Source organism: Paramisgurnus dabryanus, chromosome 17, assembly GCF_030506205.2.
Source record: "Paramisgurnus dabryanus chromosome 17, PD_genome_1.1, whole genome shotgun sequence".
Classification (NCBI taxonomy): Eukaryota; Metazoa; Chordata; class Actinopteri; order Cypriniformes; family Cobitidae; genus Paramisgurnus; species Paramisgurnus dabryanus.
The window spans coordinates 9,720,099-9,735,499 of NC_133353.1; the positions used below are offsets into that span (position 1 = coordinate 9,720,099).

The 15,401-nt window shown below is 38.5% G+C and overlaps 2 protein-coding genes across 11 annotated transcripts in view; one reads left to right on the plus strand and one right to left on the minus strand.

Annotated features, from left to right (window-relative positions):
• The window catches only part of LOC135761009 (formin), a 35,032-nt gene extending 23,295 nt beyond the window's left edge, over positions 1-11,737 (minus strand). The window contains 3 exon segments of the mRNA XM_065275064.2: positions 3,402-3,574; positions 8,984-10,500; positions 11,537-11,737. Coding sequence (XP_065131136.1) covers positions 3,402-3,574; positions 8,984-10,382 — 1,572 coding nt within the window. The 5' untranslated portion in view covers positions 10,383-10,500; positions 11,537-11,737.
• Positions 11,738-14,718: 2,981 nt separating this feature from the next.
• Positions 14,719-15,401, plus strand: part of LOC135761036 (ryanodine receptor 3) — a 63,950-nt gene continuing 63,267 nt past the window's right edge. For all 10 annotated transcript variants that reach the window (XM_065275123.1, XM_065275124.1, XM_065275129.1 and 7 more), the window contains exon 1: positions 14,719-14,858. In XM_065275123.1, coding sequence (XP_065131195.1) covers positions 14,811-14,858 — 48 coding nt within the window. In that variant the 5' untranslated portion in view covers positions 14,719-14,810. The remainder of the gene's footprint in view (positions 14,859-15,401) is intronic.

The window sequence follows — 15,401 nt, forward strand, 5'->3', positions numbered from 1 at the left end:
GAAACACCTTCACCTCTCGTCTCTGATATATATGAGATTGGACCTGTTTTAGAATCTGATGGTGATCCTGGTTCTGTCCTGACATTCCCATCTTGATCATCTGACACAGAGGAAACACCTTCAACTCTTGTCTTTGATATATATGAGATTGGACCTGTTTGGGAATCTGAAGGTGATTCTGGATCTGTCCTGACATTCCCATCTTGATCATCTAATACAGATGAAACACCTTCACCTGTCGTCTCTGATTCAAGTGAAAGTAAAGTTAAAGAGAGAGGAGTCCTTCTTCTCCAGCCACCATAGTCTTTAACTTCACCTCCACTTGATGTGTCCTTTTCTGTTTGGCTGTGTGATGTTGATGTTTCTGTGCTCACGTCAGCTTCATCCGTCTCAAAGCTGTCAGACTTAAGATCTTTTCTGGACTCATCTGAAGACGTGAGATTCAGTAACCTGTTGAGTCTTCCATAAGACCTGCTGAGAACCGAGGTGTTTTTGAGAGATCGCTCTACAAGACTCTCAGCTGTGAAGACGGGCGCTTTGTATTCCTCTGTTACTTCATGAGCAATAACAGAAAACTGCTTTCCATTTAGATCTTCATCATTCCTAAAGCCGAGCGATTCTTCATCTGACCTGTCTTTAGTGATCATCATCTCCTCGTCATCATCGATATATGTTTCCACTCTGGTTACCTGCACCAGATCTGATGTATTATCAATCCACGATGACCTGTCTACACTCAGCGACTCGACCTTTCTCTCTATAGACTCCAACAAAACATTCCCAGATCTCAACGTATCGCTCACACCATCATCATCATCAAAGCGGTCACTATAGTTAACCGAATGTGAAAGTGTATCTTCATCAGCTAGCGTTTTGAATGATGTAAGAACAGTTGAATGTGGCGAGTCAGATTTGATAAACTTTGAAGAGAGTCTGCTGTGAAGTAAACTGGTTGGAGATTTTTCTTCATGCTCCATATTTCTGTAGGTTTTTCAATGCAATGAAGTGAAACCTAATAAATGCATGAGCTGAGGAGGTAAACCCACGGTCTGCTGCTTTCCATTCACCTGCATCCACTCTCGTTTCACAGACAAAAGGTTTTTCAGTGAAAATCCCCAGGTTCTCTCTCTCTTGCTCGCTCACTCACTCACTCACTCGGGGAGGTGCGGTTATAACTCTGTGAAAGAGACTCCTGTCCTCTAAACTCTTTGGAAACACATTTGCTTTGTTGCTAACAGCTCAGAAAAGTTTTCCAGCAACATGTTGCTCGACGTTAATCCACTCCTTTAGTTAAACAAGCGATCCAAACTCAAATGAGCAGAACCTTCAGTGAGTTTATAATCAATCCAAGTTTAAAATCACTGTTCTCTGTGTAGCAAAGATCCAGAAATCACTCTGCACGTCTCTCATTTATCAAAAGATCCAGACGTTTCCTTTAAATAATCCCAAATATTTCCAGATTGTGACAGCATGATAACTTCCTGAGGTGAAGTCTGTAAGGTTTGTGTTTCTGCTGTAGAAAGTTCAGTTCATATGCAGGTCTGATCACCGCTCCCTCACCAAACCGTCAACAGATTCACCTGTAAGTGTCTGATTACGAAAACTTTTAACTCCTCCTTTTCCCTCTGTCTGTCTCTCTCTCTCTCTGTCTCTCTCTCTCTCTCTCTCTTTCTAATCTTTAGCTGGGTCAGGTGAACAGGGCGGTGCTACACTGCTATGTCACAACACCAGCTATAATCTGCTGTGGTGATGTCATTGGCCACGCCCCTGCCTGTCTTAGTTTCCATGGCGCTGACAGAGTAATGAGTGCACATAAAACCACTGAACTCTTCTCACACTGGATAAAGTTATACTTGACTAGTTAAAGTCTTTCATGCTTTAGACAAACCAACAATCCTATAAAACTGGAAAAAAGTTACAAAAGTACTGAGAATTTATCAACATAAAATTAAAGATAAGAAAAAGATAAACTTAAAAGAGATGTAATGCTGATGTTTATGAACTGTGTATCAGAACAATGTGCCAAACAGTCAAAACTTACCTGCAGTTAGAAACAAAAATCCTTTATTTACCTCCCTTGACTAAATACAGATCAATACAAATGATTTTTGTTTGTTGAATGTATAAATGTGAATGTGTTCAATGATGAAAGTGATTGATTTCTGATCTCACATCATCCTAAAACATATCAATATTGATCAGTAAAAGTTCATATCTGTTACTGAAAAGCAGAAGAACAAAAGAATGAAACATAACAGACAAACTACCAAATTCACTTTGCTTTTATCAAACCTAACCATACATTTAATCCTGCATTAGTAATTGAGACAAACCTATGTCATTATAGACAATGTGTTATACAGTTGATGTTCATTAAGGTATTTGTGCCACGCCTGTATTATCTGTTCTGAGATCAGTGCTATTCAGGTTTATTTCCAGGGTGGTGTAACGGGTGTGTCATGTTTTGACTGAAGGGAATGTTATTTCTGGTATTTATACTGAACTTTACATAATGTTAGAAACACGCTTCTGTTATTAACATGTGCTGCTATTAAATCACTCAAACAATGAACCTTTGAGTTTGACTTAAGAAATCTGGATTTTCTGATGTGAACTCTGGACTTCATACAAAACATGTGTGTGTCTGTGTGTGTGTGTTTCTGTTCAGATTAGCAAAAAATGTTGGGTAGAAACACGCTTACATCTCAAGCTCAACTTTATTTGTGCCAGCAACAGCAAAGTATTTGATTGAAAGGGCTGTCATATTTGTTTAGTTTAATCCACTATCACTTTTTAAGAATGCATCTCCAGAATGCACACATGCATACATTTATTACTGAAGATTATTATTGTGTAACTTGATCACTGGTCATTGTAAGCTAACTCTTTTAATTTCATTACTTGTGAGCAGCCCTTACAACAATAGGATTTTGTTTCTCTCTCCATGTCTCGTCCTCGAACCAGATGACACCGAGACTCACAGACACAGTCCTGCTGCCGTGAAGCTCATCACACCACTGATCTACTGGACTCCCATCATAGTGATGCCCAGCCCATGTCTGACCAGCGACCACCGACCGCTTCCCTCTAATTTCTCTTTTTTATTTTTATTTTTAATGTTTAAATGTAGTATTAAATATACTGTATAATATATCTTCTATAGGATGAGCTATGTCTGGCTCTCTCTCAAGGGTTTTTTTGTCCTATGAGATTTTTTCAACCACTAGGGAGTCAGCTGACATTGGCTTAATGTAGAAGTATGTGTGTGTGTGTGTGTGTGTGTGTGCACGGTGTGTGTGTGTGTGTGTGTGTGTGTGTGTGTGTGTGTGTGTGTGTGTGTGTGTGTGTGCGTGTGTTTGTTTGTGTGTGTGTGTGTGTGTGTGTAAGATTGATTTACTCACTGTTACTCCAAACTTTGGGTAATATGGAGTGTCACTGATGATGTCATCCTCTGGAGGGGTGATTCTCAGGAACTCCAGGCGATCAGGTCTGTTGGGCCGACACAAAGACTCCTGGGAAATAGAGTCATCACCATCTAACATCCAGATGTCCTCTGGTCGCAACACAGTGTTTTCTGTACACAAACAATCACAAAAACAATCACACACTTTTCAAAATCCAGATTTAACCTTTGTGTCAGGTGTTATCATTTTAACTTAATAAAATTAATGCACAACATTTAAAAAATGTGCAAGTTAAAATATATATATAATATATATGTATAAATTACAATACATGTTAAAATCTAAATCGGTTGCAGTGTTACAGATGATTTCAAAAACTTACAGATGATTTAAAAAACAATTACTACAGTTTACATACAGTATGTGCTAAAGCAGTGGTTTTCAAACTGGGGGCCGGGGCCCCCAGGGGGTCCGCGAGATGGTGCCAGGGGGGCCCCAGTTTTATGACATTTTATGAAATACATTAATTTATCATGAATTCTGTGTAATTAAACCTAAAAAAAATAAGGCTACTAACCAAAAGCACTACTTTTTTGTATAATTTAATGTTTATTAAAATGTTGAGTTTTAGAGCGTTTCTTTGTCACAAATTTTCTTTGGGGGGCCGTGAAGGAATGCACCATACACAAGGGGGGCCACACGCTGAAAAAGTTTGGGAACCACTGTGCTAAAGCATCTACATTTTAAAGTAAATGAAATTTCAATCAGAATTTTCTCTTTAGTCTGATTAAGCCATCAATCTCATTACTAATGGATTATTTGGTTGCATGTAAACACAGCTAAAAACTAAATGACACTAACTGATAGCATTTGTTGAATTAACCCTGTAGTAAATACATCACACATCACTTTAAAGACGCAACGCTGCAGTGGCGTTCTGTCTTTAGCCAATCAAAGCTCAGATTTATTACTGCTGAAAACTAACATTACAGTGGCTGTACAGGATCAGAGTCAAATAAAGTGATAGAGATATTTATGTTTGACATTGAGATGAGATGAGTTTGTGCTCTTCACTGTGTTTGTGTTACTTTTGTTAATATCTGAAACGAGTCGAAGTGTAACCTCTAGTAAATAACACACACATGCACACAAATAATGTTAATGGATCTTCAGCTCTGATTCTGATCCCGTCAGTCGTGGTTAGAGAGTCGAGCTTGTATCTCCAGTAAAACAAAAGCTGCACTCATCATCTGTTACACACTGAGGAAGAAAACAGCGCCAACATGTGGACAACAAATAAGACGGAAGAATATTTGTTCAAATCTTAAATTATGGGAAGTAATGTCATGTAATATAAAGAGTGAAAGTAGATGTCAGGGTGTTATTAAAGTAAACATGATAACTGTACTCTGGCAATTCACTTACACATTTGTTTTATGACTGTTTGTGTCCATTAAAGATTTGGCCTGAGGTAAAACTACTGTATGAGAAGTAAAAGACACGCACACACATGTTGCAGACTGAGCTAATGATATTTACAGAGAGGATCTGGATATAATCTTAGAGAAGACATACAGCAGAACTATTGATTCATGTAGTGATGTAATCTATTACAGTTTTTTACGATTGGTTACACACAAAATCTTTTCATGTCACACGATTTTCAAAACCTCTCACTCAAAGTGCAAAACTACATGCCAAATCTTCAAAACCATAAGCTATTTCTCAGCCTTTGACTCAGTTTTCAATTGCATAAAACACTTTTTTCAAAACACTACACACAATTCTCTACCTAAAACACAAAGATCTATGAGGAAGTCACTTGTTTTTCTTTTCCAAACACAACCAATCAAAATGCTACACTCATTCACCAGGTCACACAGACACACTCCTCACATGTGCAAACACTAAATGCTTTACTGATCACTAACCAATCACTGCTTTACTTTACAGTAGTATAGATATGCCTATAAATAGGTCAAAGGTCACTGTTTTGTCAATCTGCACCCCCCCCCTGCCAATTCCTGGAACAGGACCCCACACACAATTTACTGTATTCTACTGTAAAGAATATGCTTTTGGTTTACATGTTTATAGTTTTGTTGTATGCTAATGTATACAACAGTAATATTTGGACTAATAAATATTTTCTGTTTCTACATTGCATTGGCGTCTCCGGTGTACTTTTTACCCCTCTCGGCAGATTACTTTCACTGTAGAACATTGTATTGAAATGTAGATATAAGCCCATGAAAGACCAAGGAGCTTTAGATTTAGAACAGCAGTGTTTACATGGTATATCCAAAAATTTATTATTATGAAAGAAGTGTTTGCCATTTGATGCAAATGCTTGATTCTGACACGTGTTTGTGGCATTTTGAATGCAGTGTTGCATTTTGAAGGAGATATGTGCTATTTTGCATTTTGTGTGTGCAGTTTTGAGAATTGTGTGTAGAGTTTTGAAAAAAGGAGACTTAGTTTTGAAAACGTGTGTAAACAATTGGTAAAAACTGTAATATACTGCAAAAAAAGGGTTTGATCCTATAGGAACATACAAAATTATAATAATGTACACCTTGTAATGCAATGTAAGTCAACTGGCAAATGCATCAATATAAATATATGATGATAAATGATCAGGTGTTTTAAACAGACTTTATATAAGAGTTTATTTAAAGATATTTATAGACTCATCATCACAGACTGTACACAAATACACGTGTGTAAAGAGAAAACATCATTAACACACTGTTGATAGACTCATGTTCAGTCTGATGACAATGTGTTCATGGAGCAGGTGTGTGTCTGTGTGTGTGTGTGTGTGTGTGTGTGTGTGTGTGTGTGTGTGTGTCTCTCTCTCTCTCTCTCTCTCTCAAACAGCAGATAAAGTCTAAAATGAATGTCTTAATGCAATACTGTTTGTCCTCATGAACATCACTGATGAAGGTCATAAGGACTGAAGACTTTATTACATTATGTTCATATATATGATACTGACACTGGTCAATAATAAGACAAACAATCCAGAATAGAGTCATTCATTCATTCACCTGATTTCATTCACAGACCTAAGCCTCGTTCAGACCGCCAGCGACTAGACTGACATCATCTCATTCATTTCAATGGAGCTTGCAGACTTCCAGCGACACAAGCAACAGTGATTGTTGGCGACATAAAGTTGGCGTGTTCATCAACATGATAAAGTTGAGAAAAAGTTAAACTTTATGCAAATCATGAGTGACTTTCTGGAGCAACTACCAATAAAGTGAAGTAGTGGAGATCGCATGATTTATCTCTCATCAATTACTACAGCGGACTGTACTCATTTGTTTATGACAAACAGAATTAGGAACGCCTCCTGATGACCTCATTGAAAGAGACAAACAAAATACAACAATAAAGTCACTGACGGTCTGAACATCATCAAGCTGAATTCATAAGAAACTTCTGCATTAACATAACTGAGTAAAGACAATAATGTGAAGGATTTCTATCCTGAAGACCAGACGTGTTCACAGTAGAGATATTTATAGTTATATTGATTGATGAAATATAATACAGTAACACAACGGTCTTAAACCAATCACTGCTGTTTGACAATCTATAAAACCATTTCATCTACAGAGTATAGAAAGTACTTAGTACTAGACAGACAGACAATATTAACAATAATCACATTTCACGCATGCACACACACACACACACACACACACACACACACACACGCAAGCACACACGCAAGCACACACGCAAGCACACACACACGCACGCACACACACACGATCCAGGTTGAGTTACATACTGAATAAAAAAAAATTATGAGCAATAGTTATGCTTTACAGTAGTTAACATCACTGACTACTAAGTCTAGTTGTATTCAAACATCCTAACTGCTTTAAACCTAGAACATCTTTTAAACCATACAGAAACACTTCACAAACACAGACAAACACTACACACACATCTATACATCTGTAGTGAACATTCAAACATCTCTTATATTAAAACAAATACAGGAGTTTGTGATGGAGATTCCTGCTTTAGGTCTTCAGCTGACACAACACTGCACTTATAATGCATTAATGCACAATTAACTTGTTTATAAATAATACTCAAATCAAATGAGCTCTGGTTTATCTGTCATCACAGCCATAAAGTCCAGCTTATGTCCCTCAGAAGTTCTTTCTTCTGTACAAGCGACAAAGCGTCTTAATCCTTTTCCTCTTATTAATGCTTTGAATTTCTAAAGGAACCAATCAGGATCTTTTAAACCCAACACAGCTCAGCGCTCTCCTTCAGCTCATCAAATTATATTCATGAGACCAACACAAGGACTTGAACCTGAACTGACCCGCTCGCTTTCATCTATGCTGTACTCTTAACTCAGACTCAAACTCAGTCTCTCTCTCTCTCACACACACACACACACGCACGCACGCACGCACGCACGCACGCACGCACGCACGCACGCACGCACACACACACGCACACACACACACACACACACACATTCTGGTTTCCATGTTTTGTGGGGACATTCCATAGACGTAATGCATTTTATACCATACAAACTGTATATTCTATTCCCCTTACCTGCCCCATTCCCTAACCCCAACCATCACAAAAACCGTTCTTGTACCTTAGATTTTCAATAAACATCCTCTTGTTTGATTTATAAGCTTGTTTCCTCATGGGGACAACAAAATGTCCCCACAAGGTCACAAAAACACTGGTATTCCTATCTTTGTGGGGACAATTGGTCCCCACAACGTGATAATTACCAGGTACACACACACGCACGCACGCACGCACGCACGCACGCACGCACGCACGCACGCACGCACGCACGCACGCACGCACGCACGCACACACACACACACACACACACACACACACACAGAGGCATAATTCAGTAATAGAGCTCTGGTGTTGTTAACCTGTTTATCTCTTGAACATTTGAGCCACATGACAAGAAAGATTCACACAGACTCACTGACCACAGCACTGAAATCAATATAAGACCTGAACACTGAAAACTCATTCATATCTTTCAATTGTGTTCTCTTTATCTGTGTTTGCATTTACATTTAGCAGACACTTTTCTCCAAAGCGACTTACAAAGATTATGAAACAATAAAGCAATTTGTTTTAGGGAGGCAGAAATAAAAGAAGTGCTTATTATACCAAGTTACAAGTTTACACTATTCTGAATTAATACCTGCTGAGAGAAAAAGTGTTAGTTTAGTTTTTTTAAGAGAAGAGGTGTGTCTGCAGTCATTATCAATTTGTCAAGTATGTTTGGAAGAGATGAGTTTTTAGTTGTTTTCAGAAACTAGCGAGGGACGTGGCTGACTGGACTTGAATAGGAAGATCATTCAAGGAGTGAAAGAAAATGAGCGGGAACATAATTTAGTGACAGAAAGACCAGCAAGTAGAACATTATTGTAATTGTGATTCAAACAAACCTCTGACCTCAAAAATCACAAATCTATTAAACCACAGATTGTTGAAGAGATGTTTCACAACCACAAAAAAACAGTCCTCTGGCAGTGAGAAACAAACATTATAATGTCACTGACCTGAGATCATGACACTGGATTCACACAGGTTCAGATCCAGCCTCGTGACCATCCTCCGGTTTCCATTTTTATCCATAACCTCTGTAGTGGTTTCGTGCTCGTCTCTAGAGGAGCGTTTGTTTCCCTCGTCCTCCTCTGGTAGCAACACAATACGATGGTTCATTTGGGGACTGGGCAGTTTAGAGGTTAAAGGTGACAGGATGGGTGACATACTCATGAGACTGTTGGTTTGAGGATAAGACAAATTGAAAACCCCAGACAGAGAGCATGACGTGGGACTCTTGGTCCAGGAGCGAAGGTTTGAGGTTCTCGTGTTAGCATCAATGGGGGATGATAGCGTTAAGGTCATTGTTTCTGATGGCCCGTTCCTCTCGTGTTCCTGAATAAAACTCTCTCTAAAGTGTTCGGTCTCTTCCTGAATCTCTTTGGCCTTCATGTTTTTGACTCTTAGATTATCCACAGCTTTACACTTAAGGTTGACTTCATCGTCATATGGCTGATCTCCAGACTGTTTCTCCTGCTCCTGATATTTACTGCTGTTTTCCTCGGTCTGATGTAGGTCGTGAACAGATTCTTCATCTACTGGATGACAAGAGGCGCTTCTGTACCCCAGGCACAGCCGATTATCAAACTCCACCGGGTCAGAGCAGACACTTATTTCTGTCTCAAACATACGAGATTCCTCCATGAAATCCCAGCCGTCGTGGGTGATGTGAAAGTGCTCGTCCATGGGCAGAAGGGCCTCACCGGATACACTGACGTAAGAGCCGGATCCTGAAGTGTCTGCTTCAGGTGCTTTGTGATCCTCAGGGATGGGCAGTGAGGTTACCGAAAACTCTGAGGTGGTTACGCTCTTCACCTTCTTTTTCATCTTGTTCTGTAAAAACTTTGCACTGTCCGTCCTCTTAGAACCTAATTTTTTTAACCTGCGAACCCTGGAGGCTGCTCTCTTACGTTCTGGGGATAAAGACAGGTGACCGCTGCTAATGTCATGTCCGAGATGTTGTCCTTCCAGTTGCTCCAGGAGTCTCCCGTCCTGATTACCCATTCTGAGTCTGTCTGCGCAGTCACCGCATAAAGACAAGACATCCGTCAGCAACTGAGCGTGTTCTGAGGTCAGCCAGTGAAGCTGCTCGATCGCTCCTTTTCTTCCCTCACAGGACTGGGAGACTTTGGCAGCTGATTCGTAAGACTGGTGTCTTTGTTTAGTCCTGGCGAGGTCTTCATCCCTCAGGTCACGCTGATATCTGTACGAAGGCTGGACTTCGTGCGAGGCAAAGTCATCACGTGAGTAAGCTCGAGGTTTCCTGGCAGGAAAGTAAAGGCTGATGAAACACATCTCCTGGATGGGTTTGTACAGACGCAGCACTGTGTGTGTGCCTTCCATTATGAGAGCCATTTTAATGAATCACGCTCTTAAATTCAGTTGGCAGTTGTCTCGTGGGACTAGTCTCATGTCAGGGACGGCCTATAGCGAACGAACAGGGTGGATATTCATCACCTGGGTGATCAAAGGCCTGTCAAAACAAAAAAGCATTTTACTAAAACACAAATGCTCATAAATCTGTTTATAATCACATATATAAGTGAACAGCAGGAAAATACACAAATGCAATCTTCTGAAAATCACAAATAAAAGAGTATTACTAGTGTAATACGAGACACTTTCTTTAAGACACTTTTATCAAAACAACTCACAAAAATGAAGAAAACAATGAATCGATTCATCTTAAAGAGTGGAGTTTTGTTCCCTTGCCACTGTAACCCTTAGCTTGTTTTGTAAATATGAATATGAAAAGTGTGACACAAAGTTAAAACAATCATGTAGTCTTTGTGTGATGTTGAATAAAAATATAACAGAAAGTTATTTGGTATTGTATGCATTAATCATATCATTACCAGGCACCACGCAAGACTGTGTCTGCAGGCCAATAACAAAATAAAAACTAAGGTAAAAATATCCATGACCATGAATGCATATTGACGTAAGCCAACAGTGTGTCTACTGACAATGTCTTTCAGTACTAAGGCCTTTGAACTTTGCATAAATTACAATATCAATAGAGATATCCTTTATATAACAGGTAGAGCACATGACACATCAATCCCAGAGTCTTCAGCCATTTACTGAACATTTATTTTTTAATTTGGCATTGTTGAAAAGCATCTTTACATTAAAAGATCTGCAGTGAATGAATATAAATCATACTGTAATGTGTACTGTATGTGTGTTCAGGACAGCAACACTGCTGCAGTGAATATTCTCCACATCATTTATTATGCAGAAAGTTATTTTTACGCTGCACGCGCATCACTTACGCTTCAAACATTCACGTGACGTGACCAGTCTCTATTCATCAATAACTCCTTACATATTCATTAAATATCATCAATATACGACATTCTCGCATCTGTAATAAAGCACAGTACTCATCTGTGCGTCTTTTTTGCTATTCCTATCACTCATGAGCTCATGCGCAGTCACATTCAGTTGAAATGAAAGGCGTCATGCATGTTGAATGTTGTTTTATATGAAGTTAAAGCGCATCTCACCATCAGCAGCGTCTCTCCTGCAGCCCCGAGTCAAGTCCTCCGGAGCACAGAGCTGTGATTGACAGAAGCGCACACCAATCAGAGACGGCAGCGTTTGTGTTCGCGCCTGTGATTGGTCGGTGGTTGGAAGGCGCTGCGGTCACTCGCTCAGCTGCAGAATGTCAGGTGCGCAAACACACACAGAGACTGCAGACGCACCAACTTAAAGGGGAAGAAGACAAACTGTGTCCGTCTGTCTGTCTGAGTCTGTATCTATAACTCTACTATAAATCTGTAAAAAAAAAAAAAAAAAGGTTTCTGATTTAATGTCCCTAACTAAAATTTTCTTTCGTTCTCTTTTGTCATGACAACACACTTTAGGTTTATGGTAGTTACAGTAACCATGTAACTACTATGGCAGAAATGTATATCAAGAAAACCAGTAAAACATGCTTTCAATTTAATCTCAGACAAAAAAACATGCTTTCAATTTAATCTCAGACAAAAAAAATGCATCAATATTTACAAATATTAAATAATACAGTTAATTACTGTAAGCTATTTAAATTAATATAGTCAGTTTAAATAGTGATAAATTATTGGTGAAAATATTGGTTTGTTTTGTATTGTTTTTGTGACATCACATGTACGCATGCATGCAGTTATTCAAGAATATCAATTCAGTAAATACAATAAATAAAACATATTTGACAAAGATGTAGGCCTATTTAACAATATTTAACCTCATAAAATATATTCTTTATGCAAAGTTGGTTTGGTCAATTTCTTCCTCCTGTCAATATGAGTGTTATTCTGCAGTTACACCACTATGATGCAGCAGAGGATAATAATACACTGTGAAAGGTTTGATCCAACTACACTAAATAATGCTCAGTTATTTTAATCTTTAATATGATTATTATTTTAACCCTAGTCATGTCTTTTTGAACCGGCATAATTTTACAGGCATAATCTCAGTAACCAACTGCTTTCCCTTGTTTTCCTTTAACAGACATACACTTTACTCCACTAAAGCATCATGATATTTACATGAATTTATAGATGCCATAAATTAAAAACTGTATGTATTAATAATAATAATAATAATAATAAGTTTGTTCAAAGTTAAATGAACATGAAACATTTTCAATCTTTATCTTCTACAGTAAGTTACTGGCAACCAGCTGCATAATTACAGCTATTTTTTACAGTGTAGCATAGGCTGAAGTTCAGCTTTTAATTTTATAGTTATGTTTTGCAGTCCATACTGACAAAAAACACAAACTTACCACTCAGAAACTTGCATTAACAATCTCCAAACAATTGATTTTTCCTCAAAATCTGTATCTTCATCTAATACAGAATCAAACATAAGATCTGTTTACACACACACAGAGCTACTGAAGGAGCTGCTCTGAGAAACAGCCAATCAGAGCAGAGCTCAACACTATTATGACCCTTTCAAATCAGGTAATAATAGACAATTTCATTCTAAAGACAAATCCTAGGGTTGTAAATGGACATGAAAAACTGACTCTGGATCATTTCTGCACTTAATAAAGCCACAAACATTCTGTGTAGATTATTACAATGAATTCTTTGGCACCTTTAAAAAACAGATTGATTTTTTACAGGGTAAAACAAGTGTAACATTATGATATCTACGGTAGATGCATGTCTCACAATTAGTGATGACTCTCTAGAGAATATCTCACAAAACAGGCAAAACCTTTACATACATCTGCAAAGACATTTGAGCATCATAGCTCAGTCTAAAGATTCTCCATAATTTTCATTCTGAACTTGTAAACAGCTGCAGGCAAAATCAAATGTCCCTGTCCCAGTTATTTACTCAGGGCATTTCATCAGTACTTCTCATTCATGTAGCTAAGCTGGTGTAGTGTTAAGGAAGAAAAATCATGAAAATCTGTTTTTAAACATGTTTAAGTGCTATAATTGGATCCCTAGTGCTTTTATCAACCTAGAAAATGTGATACAGATCAACTTAGTTTTAGTAAACCATTTTCTGCAAGAAAAAAAAGGTCATTGAAATTTGGCTCCCCTTGTGATGTCAGAAAGGGAAAATACCACCCCTTTATCTGCATTGTCCAACCCTGGCAATATCATTTAGTACAGAGATCAGCCCATTTACATTTTAAAGGACACAACCAAAAACAGCATGTTCTTTAAACTCTAAATGTCAGAAATAATTAGAGATGGGTTTGTGTTCTTCTGCCATGGAAGTCTATGGCAATACATAGAAGCATATGGTAAAAAAAAATTTGCTCACATCTTCAAAGTGGCAATTTTAACATGTTATAATAAATTATCTGTGGGGTATTTTGAGCTAAAAGTTCACATATGTACTCTGGGGACACCAAAGATTTATTTGACATCTTAAAAAAAGTCTTGTGAAATGTCCCCTTTAAGTTAACAGTGCAGAGATCATGCCCATGGGTTTCCAGAGAACACACATACTGTTATAATAAAATATAACCTGGATGCACTAAAAGTCAGCTTGGATAGAAAAAACTGTTAAATAAATAAAAATATAAGAAAGGAAAAATACACCACCCTTACCTGGTGGTCGTTACCGTAGTAACTGACTGAGAGGGTGATGATGAGCCGATCATCGAAACAGACATACCGTATGCCTTTTCCTCACGTCACCTTCTGCTTGAATTTGGCTTTCCTAGAACACATTGTTGCATTTTATTGCAGAAACTTGATCTAAGTGTCGCTGCTGAACAATGTTACCTAGGAAAATTACCGGTTTATAGCCATTGGGTGTATTTATCTTCGGCCTCGCGAAGTTCGCGTTGCCTGACTGACTGGCGAGACTTGTGTGGAGAACTCAAATCGGGCTTTTACTACTCGTAATATTCTGAACATACGAAAGATTTTGCATTAAGAATTTATAAACAATTGCCAGTGTTATTAATTAATATTACACTTACAAAAAGAGATTAATATTGTAAATTTCCAACCGACAGCCACGCCGCGCGATTCCAAACACACGATTATATTTAATCAGATATTCGTGTTTATTTTATATGTGTTTTAAAAAGACAATGACGCTCTCCTTGAAGAAACCGCCAATGCTGCGTTCCGCGCACCGCTTTCACCTTTCTTTAATATTAATAAGTGCCACACAAACCCAAATGCGGTTGGACAGGGCGCATGCGCAGTCACCTTTGCTCACCGCTGTTTACGCGCACACACGGAGCGCGTTGGAGCATCGGTGTGCGCGTCTCTATGGCTGCTGTAGCTGGACACTGAGCGCTCATCTGCGGCCATGGCTGAAGGCGGAGACGCGGAGGATGAGATCCAGTTCCTGCGGACTGTAAGTACATTATATCTCTCCCTCTCTCTAGTGTGGCGATTATCTGTGCGTGTTTCATTCAGAAGCGAGCGACGCGACGCGCCGCGACACAACTACCACGCTCCCATTATAAATTCTACGGCGCTTCCACACTGCAGGTGCTCGGAGTCCAGAAAGCAACTGTCGCACAATGATCCGAGACCCAGAGTCTGATGCTGTTTTGCGCATTGTGTCTGATTTTACAGTCTGATGAATCATTTAATCAATAAGAGATTTATTTTATTTAAACACTCGTGTGTGGTGTTATATTCATAATCTTCTGTGTTTGATTTTGCAGCAGAACGCATCAGAGCTTCAGTTTAGTTTGTGCGAAAAATGCGTTGATAATGTGTGTCTGTGTATAAAGAAATTAAATGTTTTTTTTATTTGCCTTTTTATGTAAAATCAATGCATTGATCATATAACATATACGGTATATATGAGGTATACTGCAATGTTTAATATAAAACATGATCTGATATGTATGTATCATATGTTTCTGTCAGTGATACTGTGACTTTAGTC